This window comes from Neophocaena asiaeorientalis, unplaced genomic scaffold (genome assembly GCF_003031525.2).
Source record: "Neophocaena asiaeorientalis asiaeorientalis breed wild unplaced genomic scaffold, Neophocaena_asiaeorientalis_V1.1 scaffold437, whole genome shotgun sequence".
NCBI classification, from domain to species: Eukaryota; Metazoa; Chordata; class Mammalia; order Artiodactyla; family Phocoenidae; genus Neophocaena; species Neophocaena asiaeorientalis.
Window position 1 is genome coordinate 1,511,211 of NW_020173375.1, and position 19,430 is coordinate 1,530,640.

At 38.0% G+C, this 19,430-nt stretch overlaps 2 protein-coding genes across 3 annotated transcripts in view; one reads left to right on the forward strand and one right to left on the reverse strand.

Annotated features, from left to right (window-relative positions):
- The window catches only part of MSL2 (MSL complex subunit 2), a 33,157-nt gene extending 27,577 nt beyond the window's left edge, over positions 1–5,580 (forward strand). The window contains exon 2 of the mRNA XM_024746243.1: positions 2,222–5,580. Within this exon, the coding sequence (XP_024602011.1) occupies positions 2,222–3,813 (1,592 nt within the window). The 3' untranslated portion in view covers positions 3,814–5,580. The remainder of the gene's footprint in view (positions 1–2,221) is intronic.
- A 1,439-nt stretch (positions 5,581–7,019) lies between these two features.
- PPP2R3A (protein phosphatase 2 regulatory subunit B''alpha) overlaps positions 7,020–19,430 on the reverse strand; it is a 211,292-nt gene continuing 198,881 nt past the window's right edge. For both annotated transcript variants that reach the window (XM_024746252.1, XM_024746251.1), the window contains one exon: positions 7,020–9,664. In XM_024746252.1, coding sequence (XP_024602020.1) covers positions 9,538–9,664 — 127 coding nt within the window. In that variant the 3' untranslated portion in view covers positions 7,020–9,537. The remainder of the gene's footprint in view (positions 9,665–19,430) is intronic.

The following is a 19,430-nucleotide window of genomic DNA, read 5'->3' on the forward strand; positions in this document are numbered from 1 at the left end:
TTTGTTTTTTTTTTTGCGGTACGTGAGCCTTTCACTGTTGTGGCCTCTCCCGTTGCGGAGCACAGGCTCCGGACGCGCAGGCTCAGTGGCCATGGCTCATGGGCCCAGCTGCTCCGCGGCACGTGGGATCTTCCCGGACCGGGGCACGAACCCGTGTCCCCTGCATCGGCAGGCGGACTCCCAACCACTGCGCCACCAGGGAAGCCCTTAATGGTGACTTTTGAAGCACAAGTTTTTTATTTTGTGAATATCCATTTTACAATTTTCTTCCCCTTTTGTGCATTTGATGATGCATCTAATACTGCCCAGCCCAAAGTCATGGTTTTTTCCTGCATTTTGCTTTGCTTCTGAAATTTAGCTCTTAGATTTATATGTGTATGATCTACTTTGAGTTAATATTTGTGTATATTGTATATGTTTATTTTTTGGCATTGGGATATCAAAGTGTCTCACACAGTGTGTTGAAAATACTCTCTTTTCCCCTGTTGAATTATTTGGACAATCTTGTCAAATAGATCAGTTGACCATAAATGTAAATTTCTTTCTGGACTCTCTATTCTGTTCCATTGATTTATGTACCTATCCTTTTGCTATTACCATACTGTCTTGATTACTATGGTTATGGAAGATTGTAAAGTTAGTAGTGTAAGTCCTCCAACTTTTTTGTTCTTTTTCAACATTGTTTTGGCTGTCCCAGGTCCTCTGTGATTCCATATGAATTTTGGAATCATTCTGTTAATTTCTTAAAAAAGAAAAAGCCACGTGGGATTCTCAAAGGGATTATATTGAATTTATAGATCAACTTAGGGGAAAATTGCCATCTTGTGTGAGGCCTCTCTGTCTAACCTGAGCTTGTGTAACCTCAGGCTAGTAAAAGCTGAGCCGTTTGTCCTCCCCAACTGGCCAGCTTCTGACAAGTCACTTCCAGTGATAATGCCTCCATGTTTATGCATTGTCTTCTGTACTAAGTGGAATGAGTCCCCTTCCATCACAGCAGCTTCCAGTTCTCACAGGGTAACACTGATAGAGCTGGGTGGTAGGGTAGAACCTGGGTAGCCCCGGAGCAGAACACCACAGATTTCCACTGTCCTTACCTGAAATCAGTTTTTCAAACATAAATGCTTCTCCGATGGTTTTATGTCTTTGGTTGTGAAAATGACTCTTTGTCAAAAATTTTCAGGTTTATAGTTGCTTTTAAGGGAGAGGGTTTGCTGATTTCACTAGCTATAACCAGAAGTACTTTCTGTTCCAGTCTTAAGTTATGTAATGTATATAAGAAAACAGGTGCTGCTTTGAGTTAATTACTATTTGTCCTGAATTGGGAACCAATGACCAGTTGCTTCTTTGGGGAGCTAGTTGTTTTCCCCTTTTTAATTCATATGTATAGATCATTTATAGTTTAGGAGTTATATCAAGTTGGGGGATCACTTTCACTTTTATACTATATTGCTATACTTTGGATACTTGTGGTTCATGACCACGGTCATTGTGTATTCTGTCAGAAGAATTTGAGCCCAGTATTATACTCTTTTTTTTTTTTTAACTACATTTAAACACTTATTTCCATTGTCATTGTATTTTGATTTTCTATAAAAGAATTTAGTAATATTTCCTTTTTTAATAAATGAATATAGTTCTTTTCCATCATAACTATATTTTGGTCTTCTCTTAGTTTATGATTGGTATATACAATGAAATGGTTTGAAATTGTACTTTTTTCTATGAAGATGCCATTGTACTGAATGATTAATGCCCTCAAAGGATGTTTAATGGGGGCAGGGACTGACTCTCTCTTGCTCTTATCTTTTTCCCATGTCTAACACAAAATAAACAGTATGACTGTGCTCAGTATGTTGTGGCATTACCAACAGTTGGGTTAGGTTGAGGTCCCAAGGGTTGTAAGCCTAGTTTGTGCTTTTAGTGACTGATCACCACCTCTTTCTAGCCTTTGGAGAAGAGAATAAGAAAGTGGACCAGAACATACTGATTTGGGGGAGAAACGCAGACTGAGGAAGATTCTGTTTGAGATAAAGGAATGGGGAATATGGCATGGAAGTGAAGTGAGCTATTGAGTATTTTTCTGTTTCCTGTAAGATACATGTTTTGTTATCTGGTCTGGTGAGTTTACTCCATCTTAACTTTAATAGATTACTTATAATCTCAACTGAAATTATAAATTTATCTTACTAAAATCTTTGCTTTCCTCCTTTTTCCCTCTTAGGACATTTGCTACAAGATCCTATTGCACCCACCAACTCCACCTGCCAACACTATGTCTGCAAAAGTTGTAAAGGCAAGAAAATGATGATGAAGCCTTCATGTAGCTGGTGCAAAGACTATGAGCAGTTTGAGGAAAACAAGCAGTTAAGCATCCTAGTGAACTGCTACAAAAAACTCTGTGAATATATAACACAGACTACATTGGCACGGGATATAATAGAAGCAGTCGACTGTTCTTCTGATATTTTGGCTTTGCTTAATGATGGATCATTGTTTTGTGAGGAGACGGAAAAACCCTCAGATTCATCCTTTACTTTGTGTTTGACACATTCCCCTTTACCTTCGACCTCAGAACCCACAACTGATCCTCAAGCTAGTTTATCTCCAGTATCTGAAAGCACCCTCAGCATTGCTATTGGCAGTTCTGTTATCAATGGTTTGCCTACTTATAATGGGCTTTCAATAGATAGATTTGGTATAAATATTCCTTCACCTGAACATTCAAATACAATTGATGTATGTAACACTGTTGACATAAAAACTGAGGATCTGTCTGACAGTTTGCCACCTGTCTGTGACACGGTAGCCACTGACTTATGCTCCACAGGCATTGATATTTGCAGTTTCAGTGAAGATATAAAACCTGGTGACTCTTTGTTACTGAGTGTTGAGGAAGTACTCCGCAGCTTAGAAACTGTTTCAAACACAGAAGTCTGTTGCCCTAATTTGCAGCCCAACTTGGAAGCCACTGTATCCAATGGACCTTTTCTGCAGCTTTCTTCCCAGTCTCTTAGCCATAATGTTTTTATGTCCACCAGTCCTGCACTTCATGGGTTATCATGTACAGCAGCAACTCCGAAGGTAGCAAAATTGAATAGAAAACGATCCAGATCAGAAAGCGACAGTGAGAAAGTTCAACCACTTCCAATTTCTACCATTATCCGAGGCCCAACATTGGGGGCATCTGCTCCTGTGACAGTGAAACGGGAGAGCAAAATTTCTCTTCAACCTATAGCAACTGTTCCCAATGGAGGCACAACACCCAAAATCAGCAAAACTGTACTTTTATCTGCTAAAAGCATGAAAAAGAGTCATGAACATGGATCCAAGAAATCTCACTCAAAAACCAAGCCAGGTATTCTTAAAAAAGACAAAACAGTAAAGGAAAAGATTCCTAGTCATCATTTTATGCCAGGAAGTCCTACCAAGACTGTGTATAAAAAACCCCAGGAAAAGAAAGGGTGTAAATGTGGGCGTGCTACTCAAAATCCAAGTGTTCTTACATGCCGCGGCCAACGCTGCCCTTGCTACTCTAACCGCAAAGCCTGCTTAGATTGTATATGTCGTGGCTGCCAAAACTCCTATATGGCCAATGGGGAGAAGAAGCTGGAGGCATTTGCTGTGCCAGAAAAGGCCTTGGAGCAGACCAGGCTCACTTTGGGCATTAACGTGACTAGCATTGCTGTGCGCAATGCTAGTACCAGCACCAGTGTAATTAATGTCACAGGGTCCCCAGTAACAACGTTTTTAGCTGCCAGTACACATGATGATAAAAGTTTGGATGAAGCTATAGACATGAGATTCGACTGTTAAATCAGTGGGTCTTTAAACCTACCTCTGGTAGGGAAATAGCTACAGTTTTACGGCAGCTATGGTTTTGTTGGTTTAACTTGCCGGAGCTCCTGCATATAGATCACTTGTATCAAGTGTTTTCATTGCTAAGTTATATGTGTTAGTGTCGGGGAAATAGTTTGCAGATAATGGAGGAGTAACCCTACAACTATATGTCCTTAGTTCTTACAGAACCTCATAGTTTGAGAACAAATGCTGATGCAACTGATTTATACAAAACGAACTTTGGCAAGGAAAATAACATTAACCTCACTGTTTATGGTCATGCTTTGTGCATAATCAAAGTTTATGATTAAATGTAAGGAAGTGGTATCTAGTCAGTCCATAAAGATTGTGCTCATATCTTGTGAAAAAGTAGCCATTAGTTTGTTCAGGAGACTCAGTGCTACCTTCAGATGCCATTGATGTTTCTCCTGTTGAAAAGCTGATGTGTCCAGCTCAACCTTTGTGCTGACATAATACCATTTCTAATCATGAAAATTGGCTACTGGTGTATGTAGCAGTTCTTAAATCAGCAGTATTATGAAAGAAAATTTGCCCCTCATTAGAATGTTGAAGAAATCTGTCTTTTAAAAGTGAACAAACTGAAATTCTGTCAGACTGCAGATGTTTTTAGCTGTTTATGCCACAAAACTCTTCTGAGTTGATCCCCATTTTTAGTTAAGTCTGACTCATTTCTAGGGAAAAAAACAAATCCTTCACTTTGAGCAATGTTCTAATAGGATAAATGAAGTGGAGAAGAACAGTTCTATTCTGAAGGTAATTGAATTTAGACTATGGTATGTGACAGAATTTTTAAAAAAATTATTTAAATGTTTTATTTAGAAATTGGGATTTATTTAAAATAATTTTAGAATAATGCTCCAAAAGTTACTCAGATTTATGCATTATACCTATTGCCATTGGCCACTTCAAAGTGATTTTCGTTTCCTCTGTTTGCCACAGACTTCATTTTGAATATGCTTTTTTCTTTCTTTCCTTTTTTTTTTTTAGGGTGCTATTCATTGTGGAGACTTCTTTATAGAGGCCTAATAAAAATGCCTTTTTATGAAGCCTGTGCATTTAGGTGGGTTTGAAGCTAGGAGGATATTCTTTAGAATACTCTTTTGCATGTAAAGCACAAACTATGTTTCAGTTTAAATGCACTTCTTCCCTGTAATTTTTATGGGGGAGATAAGTGAGTCACAACATTCTGTTGAAGGGAAATCTAGTCAGTTGCTTGAAAGAGCACAGCCCAAATAAAACAAGGACTGACTAGGTTGTAAAGAAATGACCTTATGATTTAAAAGAAGAGTTGCTGCTTTGACAGTGCTTATTTAAAGAAAAATACTGCTGGAAAATTTTCAGTTTCTACTACGTTCACCATCTCTCTTGAGATCTGACATATGTTGAAGTTATGTTTTGATTTGGCACACAGCATTTTCAATGATGGTTACTCACCTAGTACAAGACATGGAGAAGAAACCTTTGGACACAGAGCAGATGACACCTTCTGTTTTGTAGTGTATCCTGGTGTCATTTTCTGTGAATGTGGTCAGGTAGAGTTGTTTTTGTTGTTGTTGTTGGGTTTTTTTTTTTGTTTTTTTTTTTGTCTCTTGGTGGGTGGGGGTGGGCTAAAGCCATAGGAAGAAAAATGTGATGTATGTGTCCAGTATGTACTATTTTGTTTTTGTTTTGCGAGAAGAGTTGAACTATTTTTGATAACAAGAGTAAATGGTGGAAAATGCTTCTTAGTTGTCTTGTCTTTATTTGCTTTCCAAGTTTCGGAATTTTATTTAATTCCTCTAAGTGTTAGCACTGTCTTATGAAACATGTATTTGCCTAAAGTTTGTAACAATTTTGTGTTGGACGCAGATGCCCTGCTATATAAACTTGTAAATCTGTTCTTTATTCACTAATGATCACTGCAAAAATGACTAGAAATGAGATTGTACACATGGATGATTAGGATAAATTTTGCAAATCTCCCAAATTTTCCTAATATTATGATTTTAAAATTCCTTGAGTACTTTATTGCTTCCCAAGTTTGATAATCTTAGTTTTGTGTTTTTTGATGCATGGGAGGTTGGCAATATAGATAAAGTGAAAATCATTAGTATGTGAGGGCCTTGATTGTTATGTAATATTGCCAGTGATGAATTCAGGTTTTTTTTAGCACAAGTTTCTCTTTTTTATGCTGGTATTCTCACTGCCACACTTTTGGAAACCTGTATTACACCTTAAATCTATCAATAAATGTTAGTTTTGTAATTCTATGTTGTAGAATACTGAGGAGTTTGGGATAGCACGCTCTGAATGGCCTGTATTATATGCATTTGGGGAAGAGTATTAATTACAGTGCCTTGATTTTTGCGTTGTTTTTCTTTATACCATGAGTTATTTTAGGAATGCTGACCAATGGCTAACAAGGGATGATTGAGAAATTATTACTGAAGTAACTGGATTTACTTCAACAGGATTTGAAACCACCAAAACAATAACAGCATTTAATATGACTCATCTTCACTTGTTCTTTTGAGTTCTTGTAATTACCATAAATGATCCAATGATCTTTCACCTTAGGTGACAGAAGTTTTAGAGCTGACAGTTTTAGAGCTAATCTTTTTGATTAGTTTCCATAGGTCTACATCTCTAAGCAGAGGTGTAATACAGTTCTAGGATAAAGAATTCCTTCACTGTGTTCTTAGTTTTCTTAAAATAACTCGTTGGTGACCTCGCTGAAGAAAAGTAAAAGTTTAACAACAGATGAAAAGTAAAATTTCTTTTCCCATATCACAGGCAACAAATATAAAATGCTTTAGAAAATACTAAGTTCACAGTATAGAATGGGAATCTAATGTGTGGATGGTATTTTAATTTTTCTCCCTCATTTTTAAAAAATTAAGTTTTAGGTATCCAAATAACAATTACACATTCTTTTAAAAGAATATACTATATATAAGGCTTAAAGTCTCCTTTGATCCCTGTGAACTTCTCACTTCCAAACCCAAATACCTATTCCCAGAGGAAATCACTTTTCATTATGAGGTGTTATCCTTCCAGATCTTTCTTTATAAAGTTTTCCCAGGGGTTCAAAGAGTTATTCTCTTTGAAACTCAAGTTTGTTTATAATGCTACTCTTTCAAACATAAAAATGAATTGCAAGTGTGATTAAAACCAAAAGTGTGTAGTGATTATCTTAGTTCATATTTGACAACTTTATTTAGTTTTGCAAAAAGGGAAAAACAAAAACAAAAGTTAAATCATGCAGGCTTCTCCACCCAAACACGCCATAACATTTCCAAAAGTTGAGCAAATGACTTCTCTCATTTGATCAATCTAGAGTTTTATAAACACTTTGAACAGTACACAATGACATAGATAAGATGCAGGGAAAATATACAGAATTCCATTAGTTTGATTACCTTGGCAATGTTATGCTATGAAACTCATTTTTCATTGACTAGCAATAAGATCATACCCTCAATTTAACTTTTATCAAGAGTCTTGGATATTGTAATAACTTGAAATTTCCAGTTGGGCAGTAATGATTATATTCTGCATGATCTTTACCAGAAAGTCAAATATATACTATCTTAGTTCCTCAGAATTCACATTTCTTACATTCAATACTAAGAAGGGAGTACAGTGAAACACATTCTTACGTCTGAAAATGTGATACTTTGGGTAACCTAAATTAAAAGCACTATCTTAAGTGGAATGATATTGTTAGCTGTACTTTTATAATAACTGTAGACTTTTGAAACCAATTATTGACCAAAGTGAAAGAGGACTTCAGTAAGTAGAAACAAGGTCAAGTACAGCCATGTAGTAAAAAAACCAAAATCAAATGTATATTGGAAAACTGAATTTTTGCTGAGTCTTAGAAATAGTTTAGATCATTATGGCTAATAAGACCTTTAAACCATATCTGGCTTCTAACAAAATTTACCTTTATAGCATTTTTATCTGAAAATGTAAAGTTGCTTTTGTTCCCTGGTAAAGGTTGGATGGGATAGACGGTAAATTTCATGTACCACATAAACACTTTTAATCCTAATAATTTACCAGTGTGTTTAGATTATTTTTTGTAGTGTTTCCAAAAAATTTAGTCACTTTTAAGCTTTTATTTATTCTTTGTGAACTGTTAGAAACTAACTTTTAATACTTTCTGTAATAGTTAAATGGAAGGTCAGTTCTGATCATGAAGGTAAAATAACAGGAAACTGGGAGAATACTGACAGGAAGGATTGCTAACTCTATTAATAACTATACTAGTTGATGGTACATTTCCTAAATTCTCCTTTTCTCCACTTTTTGCCTACCACAGCCCAAGGTTTGATTGTTTCAAAGTCTGGCCGTCACACCAGCAAGGGAACCAATGTGGGGTGCAAAGGAAGCTATTCTGACATTGAGGACTTGAGGTTAAAACAAAAAATCCAGGAGAAAACTTGATGACTTTGACAGAAGTGGATATTAAAAAGTTTCTTGGGGGTTTCTTTTATAGTGTCAGAAATTTCCATCCTTTTTAATAGTTTATTTTCAATTTTATCTTCAACAGTATTGCGGGGCTTGGCTGCATTGTGGCTTGCTGAAAAATGTATTCTGTGTTGACCACATCTACCACTATAGTAAACATGAAGTTGCTTTCCTTTATGGGTGGCATCACTGTTTTCTTCCATTTTTGTGATAAATACTGAAGTGGATGCAATAATTGATATAGTTTCTTTTCAACATGAAGTTAAGGAATAATGTTTAGATTGAGGCCTTTACTGTTGGCCTAGTCTATTTAGTGATGAATATGTCTAGTAAGAATTTTCATATATAATTATTTAAGTCTTCAAGTAGGTCTTCTGATATGAAGTATAGAGGGGACATCAACTAATTTTTAGATTAATCACTCAATAATTCTCTACAAATATTAGATGAGTTAAAATTAAGGAAACTTCCCCCCCCCCAAGTGTGAGTCATATTCTGTACGTGTCTTCAGTTAACAAGTTTTTCTTCAGATTTTATATAAGATCCACAGTCAGGATGGGGAGGGATTATTTAGAGCTTGCCAGCAAGGTTGGAAGGCCCAGTGGTTACAATACCTGAGGATGTAAAGTGACTAGCAGTTTGGCAGGTCATTGTGAAATTAGATTAAGTTCAAGATCTTTGAACTCCAGTACACATACAATTAAAAGAAGTCTCTGAGATGTTTTGGCAGTGCTTTTATTACCAGGGCTAATTCAGTTCTGGAGGCCCTGACTGCTTTTTCAAGTTCCAGAATTTTTTGACTCAAGTTTTCTGCAAGTGAAGGTTTCTTCTGGGCTCCATAGGAGCCCTGATGGGCCTCAGGGATGCTGGACAACAGAGGCAACTCCTGCTTTTGTGCAGAGAACTGTGCTTGGCACTGTCCCCAAGAGATCCTTGGTACATTCAGGGGTGAAGAGTGCTGATTCACAGACGTTGGAAGGTGATGTATATCTTACTTGCTTCTGAGGAAAAGCTCTGTAAGAGGTTTGAGGCAAATTGGAGGAGTCTCCCAAACTGGGTATGTGTATCCAGAGCTATTGCTCAAAAACGTTAAAAAAATTCCTAGTGCTGCAGATAACGCACTTGCAGAAATCAAAGCCTTTAAAAAGCAATATGCAAACTACAGCATCTCTTCACAAGAAAAAAACATTTAAAATACATATCTCCCTTTCATGTAGACATTGGCAGCTATTCTTCATCCACTGACTGAAGCTTTCCACATTTCTCTGAAAGGCTTGAGGTCACTATTTTATTGCCTTTGTTTCCAATTTCAGAGGGAGAGGCAGGTTCCTCTGTTTCATAATCTTCAAAGGAGCTGAAAGAACAGCAAAAGTGAGTTACTGATTTTTTTAAAAGAAAGTTTTAATGTTTGGGTAGAAGTTAGTATAGCAAACTAGAGACAAGACCAGCTAGCAGAAATACCCCGAGTTGCTAAATGGTAGCTGTGAACAACTGAGCCACCCTGGAGGGGACAGTGCTCTGGAACAGAAAACACATTCTTCTCCCTTCCCTCTTACTTATGTTGAAAACTGGCTGAATCAAGCCTTCCCTAGAGGCTTTGATGGGAATGAGAGCATTATGGATGAAGCTAGGTTAGGGAGGGTATGAGGTCTGGAAAGTATGAATTTTACATGAATGCTTTCATTGAAGTGGCTTCCATGCGGAGTGGGGAACTTTCCCTCAAATAGTTTTATAGCTTCCATGGCTTCCAAGAAGTACGTTGAAGATGTATATCTATGTGTACATAGAGCATATTAAAGTCCACTCATGGGTTTCCCTCCATTCTTTGCAGAACGCCACAGCATATTCCCTCTTTAGAGGTTACTTGTATTTCCTGAGTTCCATATCCTCCAGGCCACCCCTCCTGGCTATTCCAGGTAGGGATGACAAAATATTTTATCTCAGAATGATGGCTGCTTCATCTGTGCAGAAATTTCTGGATATATAGTCCTTTTATTAAAAAAGGTACCAAGACTGCCTGGTGATGAAAAATATGCTGAGGCAGGAATACCTAGTAGGTGGCACCTATTCATAGAGAGTAGAGAATATTACATTTTTATTAAAAAGCTTATCTGATGTTTGGAAAACGTTGCCCTGAGTACCATTTATGATCCTGTCAGAAATTACTTAACTGTCATTTTGCAAAAATATTCCATACTTAATTTCTGTTTCCACTCCTCCCTCATCTCCTTGAGGCCTCAATAGTTATACGCCAGTTATGGTGTATGTTGAATAAGGAGGCAATAAGGAGAGTACGTTTGCTTTAATGCAACTGAAGCAGGGTTGATGGTAGAGGCTCCATTTCTGGGCGGAAAAACTCTCAAAGAAAAGTTAATTCTAGAAATGTAGTGTCAGACGCTGGCTGCTTATTTCCTGTCAGAATGGAAGGCATTTTCTTCCTTTTGGTAACCTAACTTGCTGTCTGTGAGCTCTCAGTGCAGATCTGGGAATGAATTAAAGAGTTAAGTCTGAACTGAGACTCAGTCACAGTAACTATTTGAGCTCCTGTTGCTAAGCATGAGCCAAATGCTAGGGATACAATGGTGAAAAAGACCAACCAGCCCCTTCCTCACAAAGCTTGTAGCCTAATGGAGGCCATCTGGAATAGTGGCTAAGTGGTTTAGCCTTAGAGCATGGACTTTGGAAGTTGAGTTCTAATCTCAGGTCACTTAATAGGACTTTGGGCATGTAACTTAACCCCCCTGCATCAGCCTCCTCGACTAATAGCAGTTCCTACCCCTTATAAGTGTTGAAAAGAGATTAGGTGAGAGGGTCTATATATCATAAACTCTTGGAAAATATCACATATTATTCTCTTGATGGAGAAGTGCTGGGGCTTACTGAAGCAGGATGGTGACACCTCATCCTATACTGTGGGGCAGGGTCACAATTTTTTTTGTAATTTGTGAATAAAAAATCTTTTACAAAAGAGTATGTATTTTTCCCCCACTGTAGCCTCATACAGAAATGGGACTTCCAGCAATGGATTTGATCCAATCTAGTACCTAAAAATATTCCAATGTTTTGTGGGTTGGATGTAGTAGAATGTCACCTGCATTTCTTTTGTACTTTCAAGGCACCAAGAGCAGTAATATACACAGAGACTTTGGAGGAATCTTAAGTTTGAGGGAGCTCATTCAGAACCTCTTGTCAGTGTCCTGGTGAGTCCTTTTACCCTAACTCAGTAGTTCTCAGCTGGCGGTGCTTCCCCCCACTCCGGGGGGCTTTTGGGAGTGTCTGGAGCCATATTTGATTGTCCCACTATTGGCATCTAGTGGGTAGAGTCCAGGTGTGTTGCTAAACATCTTACAATGTAACAGAAAGTGCCTCACAACAGAATTACCCAGCTTAAAATATCAGTGCTGTTGTTGAGAAACCCTGCTCTAACTCTTGCCCCATTAGGGTTAGTGCATCCCAGCATTCTGGACTAAGCTCTTCTCATTTTGTACTTCCCTGAGCAATCAGTCTTTCTATGGCTTTATCTACCACTTGTTCACCTGTGGTTTCTAAATGTACATGTCTAGCCTCAGCCTCTTTCTAAGTTGGAGACTGCCACGTATCCAGCTGTCTATTATGTGGCTCTTCCCGTATGGCAGCGTGTACAAACCTGGACTCGTCCTTCCCATACCCCTGGTTCTCCCTATTTTAGCAAACAGCACCATAATCTACCTACTCAAAACCATAAACCTTGTTATTCCAAGCTCCTCTTCCTGCCTTTCCCCTTCCCTCTTCAAATCCAGCCACTCTCTCCTACCACTTTCAATACCACATGGATGCAGTCCTGCTTCTTCCTCTCCATTGCCGCTGATTTAGTTCAGGATGCTATACTTTCTTGCTTGGATTATTGCAATAGTTTTCTAACACTTGGTCTTCTTGCCTTCGCTCCTATCACATACCCTTTGCTTTTGTCATACCAGACTGTTTACAGTGTCAGAATAGGTCTTGGGACCTAATGCCACGGTACAATACCTGTTTTTCAGTGGCCTGCAGTGCCCTTCCCCCTTTGGTTAACTTGTGCTCATCTTTTAATCTGAGATGTCATTGAAAAGGTTCTTGATTCCCAGTGCCTGAGCTTCCACCATCTCTTATTTAGATGTCTGCAATGGCCTCCTTATTTGTCTTCCTGCCTCTATTGCCCCTCTACCAATGTAGCAGAGTAATCTTCAAAAAACGCCAAGTGGGGTTACACTACTACCTTGTTTAACTTTTTTCAGTTTCTTCCCTAGGCCCTACATGATCTGGCCCCTGCTGATCTTTCCAGCCACATTTCCCTCTGTTGCTCACTATACTCCAGCTACACTGGCCTTTTAAAATGTCCTCAACACAGTTTCCTGCCTCAGAGCCATTGCTTATATTTTTCCCTCTGCCTAGAACATTTTTGCTCCCTGCTTTTTGCATAATTTTCCTTCTCAAATTTTAGGTTCTCATCACCTCCCTAGGAGATTCTTCTTCCCTCAGCATCCTAAGTTGCAAGCCTCTCTCCATTATCGGTTTACCCTGTTTATTTCTTTCATAACTGTATAATTAAATAAATGTCATCCCTACTCAACTGTAAAGTGTCCATTTTATAACTCACTAATTTTCTTGGGCTATATAGTCTAGTGCCTGGTGCTAGGTGCTTAAAATGTACTGTTGAATGAAAAATGATGTCCTAATGCTTTTGTAAAACTATGTGTTGAGTTGTTGGGGAAGGCTGGAGTCAGTAAAATGGTGAGGGTGCAGAAGTCACCTTGAAGTCACTAAAGTCAGAACTGCAAGAGCCTTAATCTTTATCCTGCTCTCCAGGAATTCCTGAGGGAGAGAGAATGTTTACTGATTCCTTCTAAATGACCACTTCCAGGTTTACTCGTAGGTCACTGGGATTCCACTGGGCTCAAATGAAATTATTTTATGAGGTATTCTCTGTTAATTGGCCAGAGCTTTAAAGCAGAACTCATAGAGTTCACAAACAGTTCACTAAGAAACCCTAGATATCAAATTGAGAACAAATTCTTTAACTTAGTAGTAACATAGTAGCAACTACTAGTAACTTCATAGTTAGCATAAGGGAAAATGATGGTTCATATACTTTTGCAATTTGCCAGATATCATATTTTTGCTAGCAATATGATAGCCTTTAGAAACCTGTTTCCCTAAGTAAGTTTCCCCTTTCAGATGAGCAATTTCTGGGCAAAAGTATTAGGGCTAGTTCTGCAGATTCCTGGGATGGAAGTATAATAGCTAGAATGAGCAGAAATAATGACTGGCACATATGTGGTCTGACAAAGAATTTGTATGCAGTTTCAGGGTGTTGTCTGGGAGTTGTGGTTTGATTCCACTTCTGGGATTCTGACTGCAGGGACAAAGGGATAGAATATTTGATTCAGGGCTTATCTGAGGAAATCTAAGATATATGCTGGCTGTATGTATAAAATAAACTGTTAAATAGTTCTCTGAATTGGAGTCTATAACACTTTAGAAATAGGAGTGGACGAATTTTACCTTTATACTTTTAAGAACAGATAACCTAAGTCATTTATATAAAATGGATTACCTGAAATATCAATACTTTAGAAGTTAGATATTTGGTTCAGAGAATTTCCTTATTGACCCATTCAGTAACTATTATAGAAAATCTTTTGCTTCAACTTTTGTTAAAATTTCCTAATATGTACCACCTCCTTTCCTGCCTCAGAAAGTTGATCCTACTTCATTTTTTTTTTCTTTATTTTTGGCTGCGTCAGGTCTTAGTTGCGGCACGTGGGGTCTTCGTGCGGGACCTTTCATTGAGGTGTGGGCTCTTCGTTGTGGCGCCTGGGTTTCCTCTCTCTAGTTGTGGCATGTGGGCTCCAGGGCGCGTGGGCTCTCTTGTTGAGGCACGCGAGCTCAGTAGTTGTGGCGCGTGGGATTAGTTGCCCCGCAGCATGTGGGATCTTAGTTCCCCCACCAGGGATCAAACCCGCGTCCCCTGCATTGGAAAGCGGATTCTTTACCACTGGACCACCAGGGAAGTCCTGATACTACATTTTTGATGGTTGAGGATCTCTTGCAGTTCTAGGGTCATGAGTCATCAATTATTAATTCTTACTTATTTTGGATGTAGATAGTATAAAAATTTTAGAATAAATTTTAGATTATAAAATAATGACTCAGAACTATTGGACTTGTAAGATTATAACTCATGCCCCAATGTATACACACACGTACCCCACCCGCCACGATCCCTGCTCTTCTGCTAAATTCTCCCACCTCACTCAGGACAGCCAGGCTCCATACAGCCCCTTACCCCAGACTTGACTCTCAATAGCATACATTCCTGGAAGACTGCTCCAGTGGGTTTCTGATGGGCCTTCTTTGCCTACAGTGTCTTATTTTCCAGTGCTGAATGAAGTAAATGTAGATCTCATACAAGGTGTAAGTCAGTACATGTTTATATTTAGTATAAAGGAGAAATCCACCTTTAAAAACATTCAGTAGAAAACAGTTCTTCTAAATTATCTAAATGTCCGATGATAGGGAAAATGGATGTGTTACTGCTTGAGAGAATACTCTGAAGCATTAAAAGTCATGTTTTTGAATACACTAGTAACATTAAGCATCAAAAAGAAATATACCAAAGTATAAATAATGGTTACCTCTGGATGACTGAACCGAGGATGATTTTAATCTCTTTATATTTTGCAATTTTTCTGCAGTAAGCTTATCTTTCTCTACTAATCAGATAATGACTCTCAGAATGCAAAAGAAAATTGTGTTTAATCTAAGTTGATCAAATGTAAAGCTGTTGGTGAAACACCAGAATATCCGGTAAGAAAGTATTTTTGAGATAATGTAAAAGACTCTTAACTAAAAATCTGAAGTAATCAAGTATTTGTCAGATTGGCAGAGAATCTTGTTTCTAATTATTACAGGCTGCGTTTTCTTAAGATAGCAACATAGGGGACCCTTTAGCCTGCTTTTCACAGTTTTTGTGGAGTTTTAAACTTTATTGCAGAAACCATAAGAATGTTAACTATAAGTTTGGTGTCATAACCTGTTATCTTCATATAGGTGACACATAGTCATGGTCATTTAGTTGACTAGGTATATGTAACTGGTACCTTGGCTTCCCCTAAGACCGTTCATTACTTTGATGCTAGATGGGATACTTCACAATGTTTGCAAACTCATACTTATGGAGACCCTTTACCCTCTTTCACCTCACTAAAATATGGAGTCATTACCAGATTACTTATTATCTTTTAATTACTAGGTTGCTTATTGAAGGCATTACCTAAGTACGAGCCTTGAATCAGGAGGTACAGGCACTTGGCCCAGAGGTGACCTATGATGTTAGATGGTAAAGTAGATAGAGAATTTCAAGTTGATTTTGGAGGGTCAAGTTGTTTGGGCTCCTGCGTTATTCTTGTAGTGAGGGTGGCTGCCAGGTTACTGCTGCCTTCTGTGCCACTCAGTAAACATTTGCTAAGGATCTCCTACATCCCTAACAGTTTGCCAGGTGCTGGTATTACAAGATGAATAAAACAAGGTGCTCTGCCCTGAAGGAGCCTATGTTCCAGTGGAAACACAAATAGGTCCATTTTTCCCAGGATTTATATGCCAGACACTGTTAGATACGTTATATACATTATCTTTAATTCTCAGTACAGTCCTGTTGTTCATGCAACAGATATTTACTGTTGCCAACTGTGTGCCATGTTCTGTGCCCTGGGAATGAAGGGAACAAGGTAGACAGTGGAATGCTAATGTAATACCTGACTAAATTATAATTCAGAGAGGTTATATAATGTGACCAAGATCACAGAAGTGGTAGTAATAATAGCCATTGTTTATTGATTACATAGGCACTATGCCTAAGGGCATAATACATTATGTACATTGTCTTATTTAATCCGGAAACAGCTTGGTGTGGCAGGTGGTATCCTCATTGTATAGGGGATGCTGAGGCTTGCTCTAGTGATTGATAGAGCATGGCTTTGAAGTTAACTAAATTTGTCTAAATCCAAATTCTGTGCTTTTAACCATGATGTTATATTGTATCTCTTCTCCTTCAGGGAGCAGTAATAGCTATTATTTGTCAGGTATCTACGATGTGCCAGGTGTTTATATGTATTATCTTTGATTCTCACAACCACCTTGGAAGGTGGTTGCTGGTATCTTCTGAAACTTAGCCTCAGGAGTCAGATAACCTGCCCAGCTGGTGAGTGGGAGGTAGAACCAGATCTGTCTGGCTCCTAAGCTTATGCTCTTTCCATGGCACTACCATGCATCCTCCCTTTCTAATATTTGATTCTGGTAATTTCTGTTTGGCAAACTCACCCTAATTTATTTGTAATTCCTCTTGAGATGAAGCCCTAGGTGATGTAGCCTTGGAATTCTGGGTCTGGCCTTGCTTTTGAACCATGTCAGTCAGTTAACTAACAACTGTAATAAAGAGGCCTTTCTTCTCCTTTGTTGACATTCTAGTGCTCACCCTACAGGCCATGGCTGTTGTAAGGCTTCTCCTCTCCCCTTGAGATCTCATCACCCACATGTGCTCTGTGTAGGCCTTATCTTATCTCCCACAACATGAGAAGATGGGTGTCCAGCAGAAGCCTCTCATATGCACTGGTCAAATTTCACTACAGCTGGTCTCCGCATCTCCTCTCGTGACCCCTCACCTGTATTTCTGCCTGTATCCCTTTGCTTCCCCTCTCTGCCCTCCACACACACTGGCACCTTCTTTGAGCACTAACACAACTCGAGAAAAACTTTTGCTTGAGCCAGTTACCTATTCTCTTTAGTTGCCATCTATTTTCTCTCCTTTTTAGACTAATAAACTTCTAAGTGTTTAGACCTGCTATCTCTATTTTCTCCTTCCTCTAAATCAGGTTACAAAACAATATGTAGTATAAAGTTCCATTTCTGTAAAACAAATTACTTATCTATTTGCAAAGAAATGTCTAGAAGGATATACTCCCAAATGATAAGTCAGGCTATCTCTGGGTGGTAGATTTTAGGTGAAGATTTTTATCTTCATTTCTAACTGTTCTGCAGTGAATATATATCAGCTATGTAAACAGATAAAGGAGAAAAATAACTTCTTCCTGTTTATTAAAGTAGTACATGTTCATTATACAAACATTATAAATTACAGAACAGTATAAAAAACCAAAGTACTTGCAATCCCACAGCCCAGAGTTAACCACTGTTAATATTTTGGAGCCTTATCATTTAGCATGTTTATATAGATACACATTTTTAATATTGAGATTATATCACAAGTTTGTAACCCTGATTTCTCCATGTTACATTTTTGTGCAACACATAATTTAAATGTCTGCAAAATATGACACATAGATACCATGACTTACTTAACTATTCTATTATCGTGCATTTGTGTTGCTTTGAATTTTTTAATTTTATAATTACCTGTGACCAATGCCAACTGTTTGGATAGAACAGTTTTATCTAAATTTCTGATTATTTACAATCGATACCCAGAATTAGAATCGGGAGTCAAAGGGTATGAATTCAGGCTTTTACAGCATATTGTCAGATTAATTTCCAGGGAGGTTGGGCCAATTTGCTTCTACCAGCAGTATGTTACTACAATGTGCTGCTTCTATGAGAGAGCAGTTAAGACACTTGATTTTAATTGTACCTGCCTGTTTTTCCCTGCTAAGGCAGGGATCCTGTCTGTGTTCACCAATATCCAGTAGTGCTTAGTATACAGCAGGAATGCAAGCATGTACTGAATTCATACCATCTCTTAAAAAATTCCTGCCAATTTAATAAGCTAAACTTTTTTGGGTGCTTGCTTTTTACAAATGTTTTATTTAAGTTTAATTTACATATCATAGAATTCACTGATCTTAAGTGTTTAATGTGTTTTAGTAATTGTGCAATCATCACCACAATTCAATTGTAGAATACTTTCATCTCTCCATCTGCCTTTCCTCTCCCTGTGCTTGTTTGCATTCACTTTGTACTCTCAATCCTGGAACTAGGCAACCACTGATCTGTTTTCTGGCTCTATAATTTTGCCTTTTCTAGAAATTTCATATAAATGGAATCATATAATATGTAGTCTTTAGTGTCCGGCTTCTTTCATGTAGAATGGTATTTTTTAGATTCATCCGTGTTGTTGCATGTATTAGTAGTTCTTTCCTTTTATTTATTGAGGTATATTTGACATAGAATAAATTGCTCATATTTAAAGTGTATAATTAATAAGTTTTGACTTTTGTATACACCTGTAAAACCAACACCTCAAGATCATGTAAATATCCACCCCCCTGTCCCCCCCCAATGAAAGTTTCCTCATGCCCCTTTAGAATCACTTGTGCCCTCCCCAGCTAACCACTGATTTGGTTTCTGTCATTCTAGAATTTTTTAGAAAATTTTTAAAAATTGTGATATTTTCTTTTTTATTGAAATATAGTTGATTTGCAATACTGTGTACTTCAGGTGTACAGCAAAGTGGTTCAGTTATACATATATATTCTTTTTCAGATTCTTGTCCACTATAGGTCACCAGAAGATACTGAATGGAGTTCCCTATGCCACACAGTAAATCCTTGTTGGTCATCTACCCTATATATGGTAGTGTGTATCTGCTTATCCCAAACCCCCCAATCCATCCTCCCTGCCCCTTTCCCCTTTGGCAAGCCTGCTTTTTTTTTTCAAATTTTGGCTGTGCTGTGTGGCATGCGGGATCTTAGTTCCCCAACCAGGGATTGAACCCGTGTCCCCTGCATTGGGAGCACGGAGTCTTAACCACTGGACTGCCAGGGAAGTCCCTAGGATGCATTTTCTAGAATTTTACATAAATGGAATCAGACAAGATTGGAATATACTCTTTTTGTCTAGCTTCTTTCACTTGGCTTGAGATTCATCAATGTTGTGTTTGTCAATGGTTCATTCCTTTTTTTTTTTTTTATTGCTGAAGAGCACTCCATTACATGGATATACTATATTTTGTTTCTCAATTCACCAGTTTAGTGGATATTTGGATTATTTTCAGTTTTGGGCTACTAAGAATAATGCTGCTGTAAACATTCATGTACAAGTCTTGGGTAAACATTTCTCTTGGGTCGATTCCTAGGAGTGGAACTGATTCA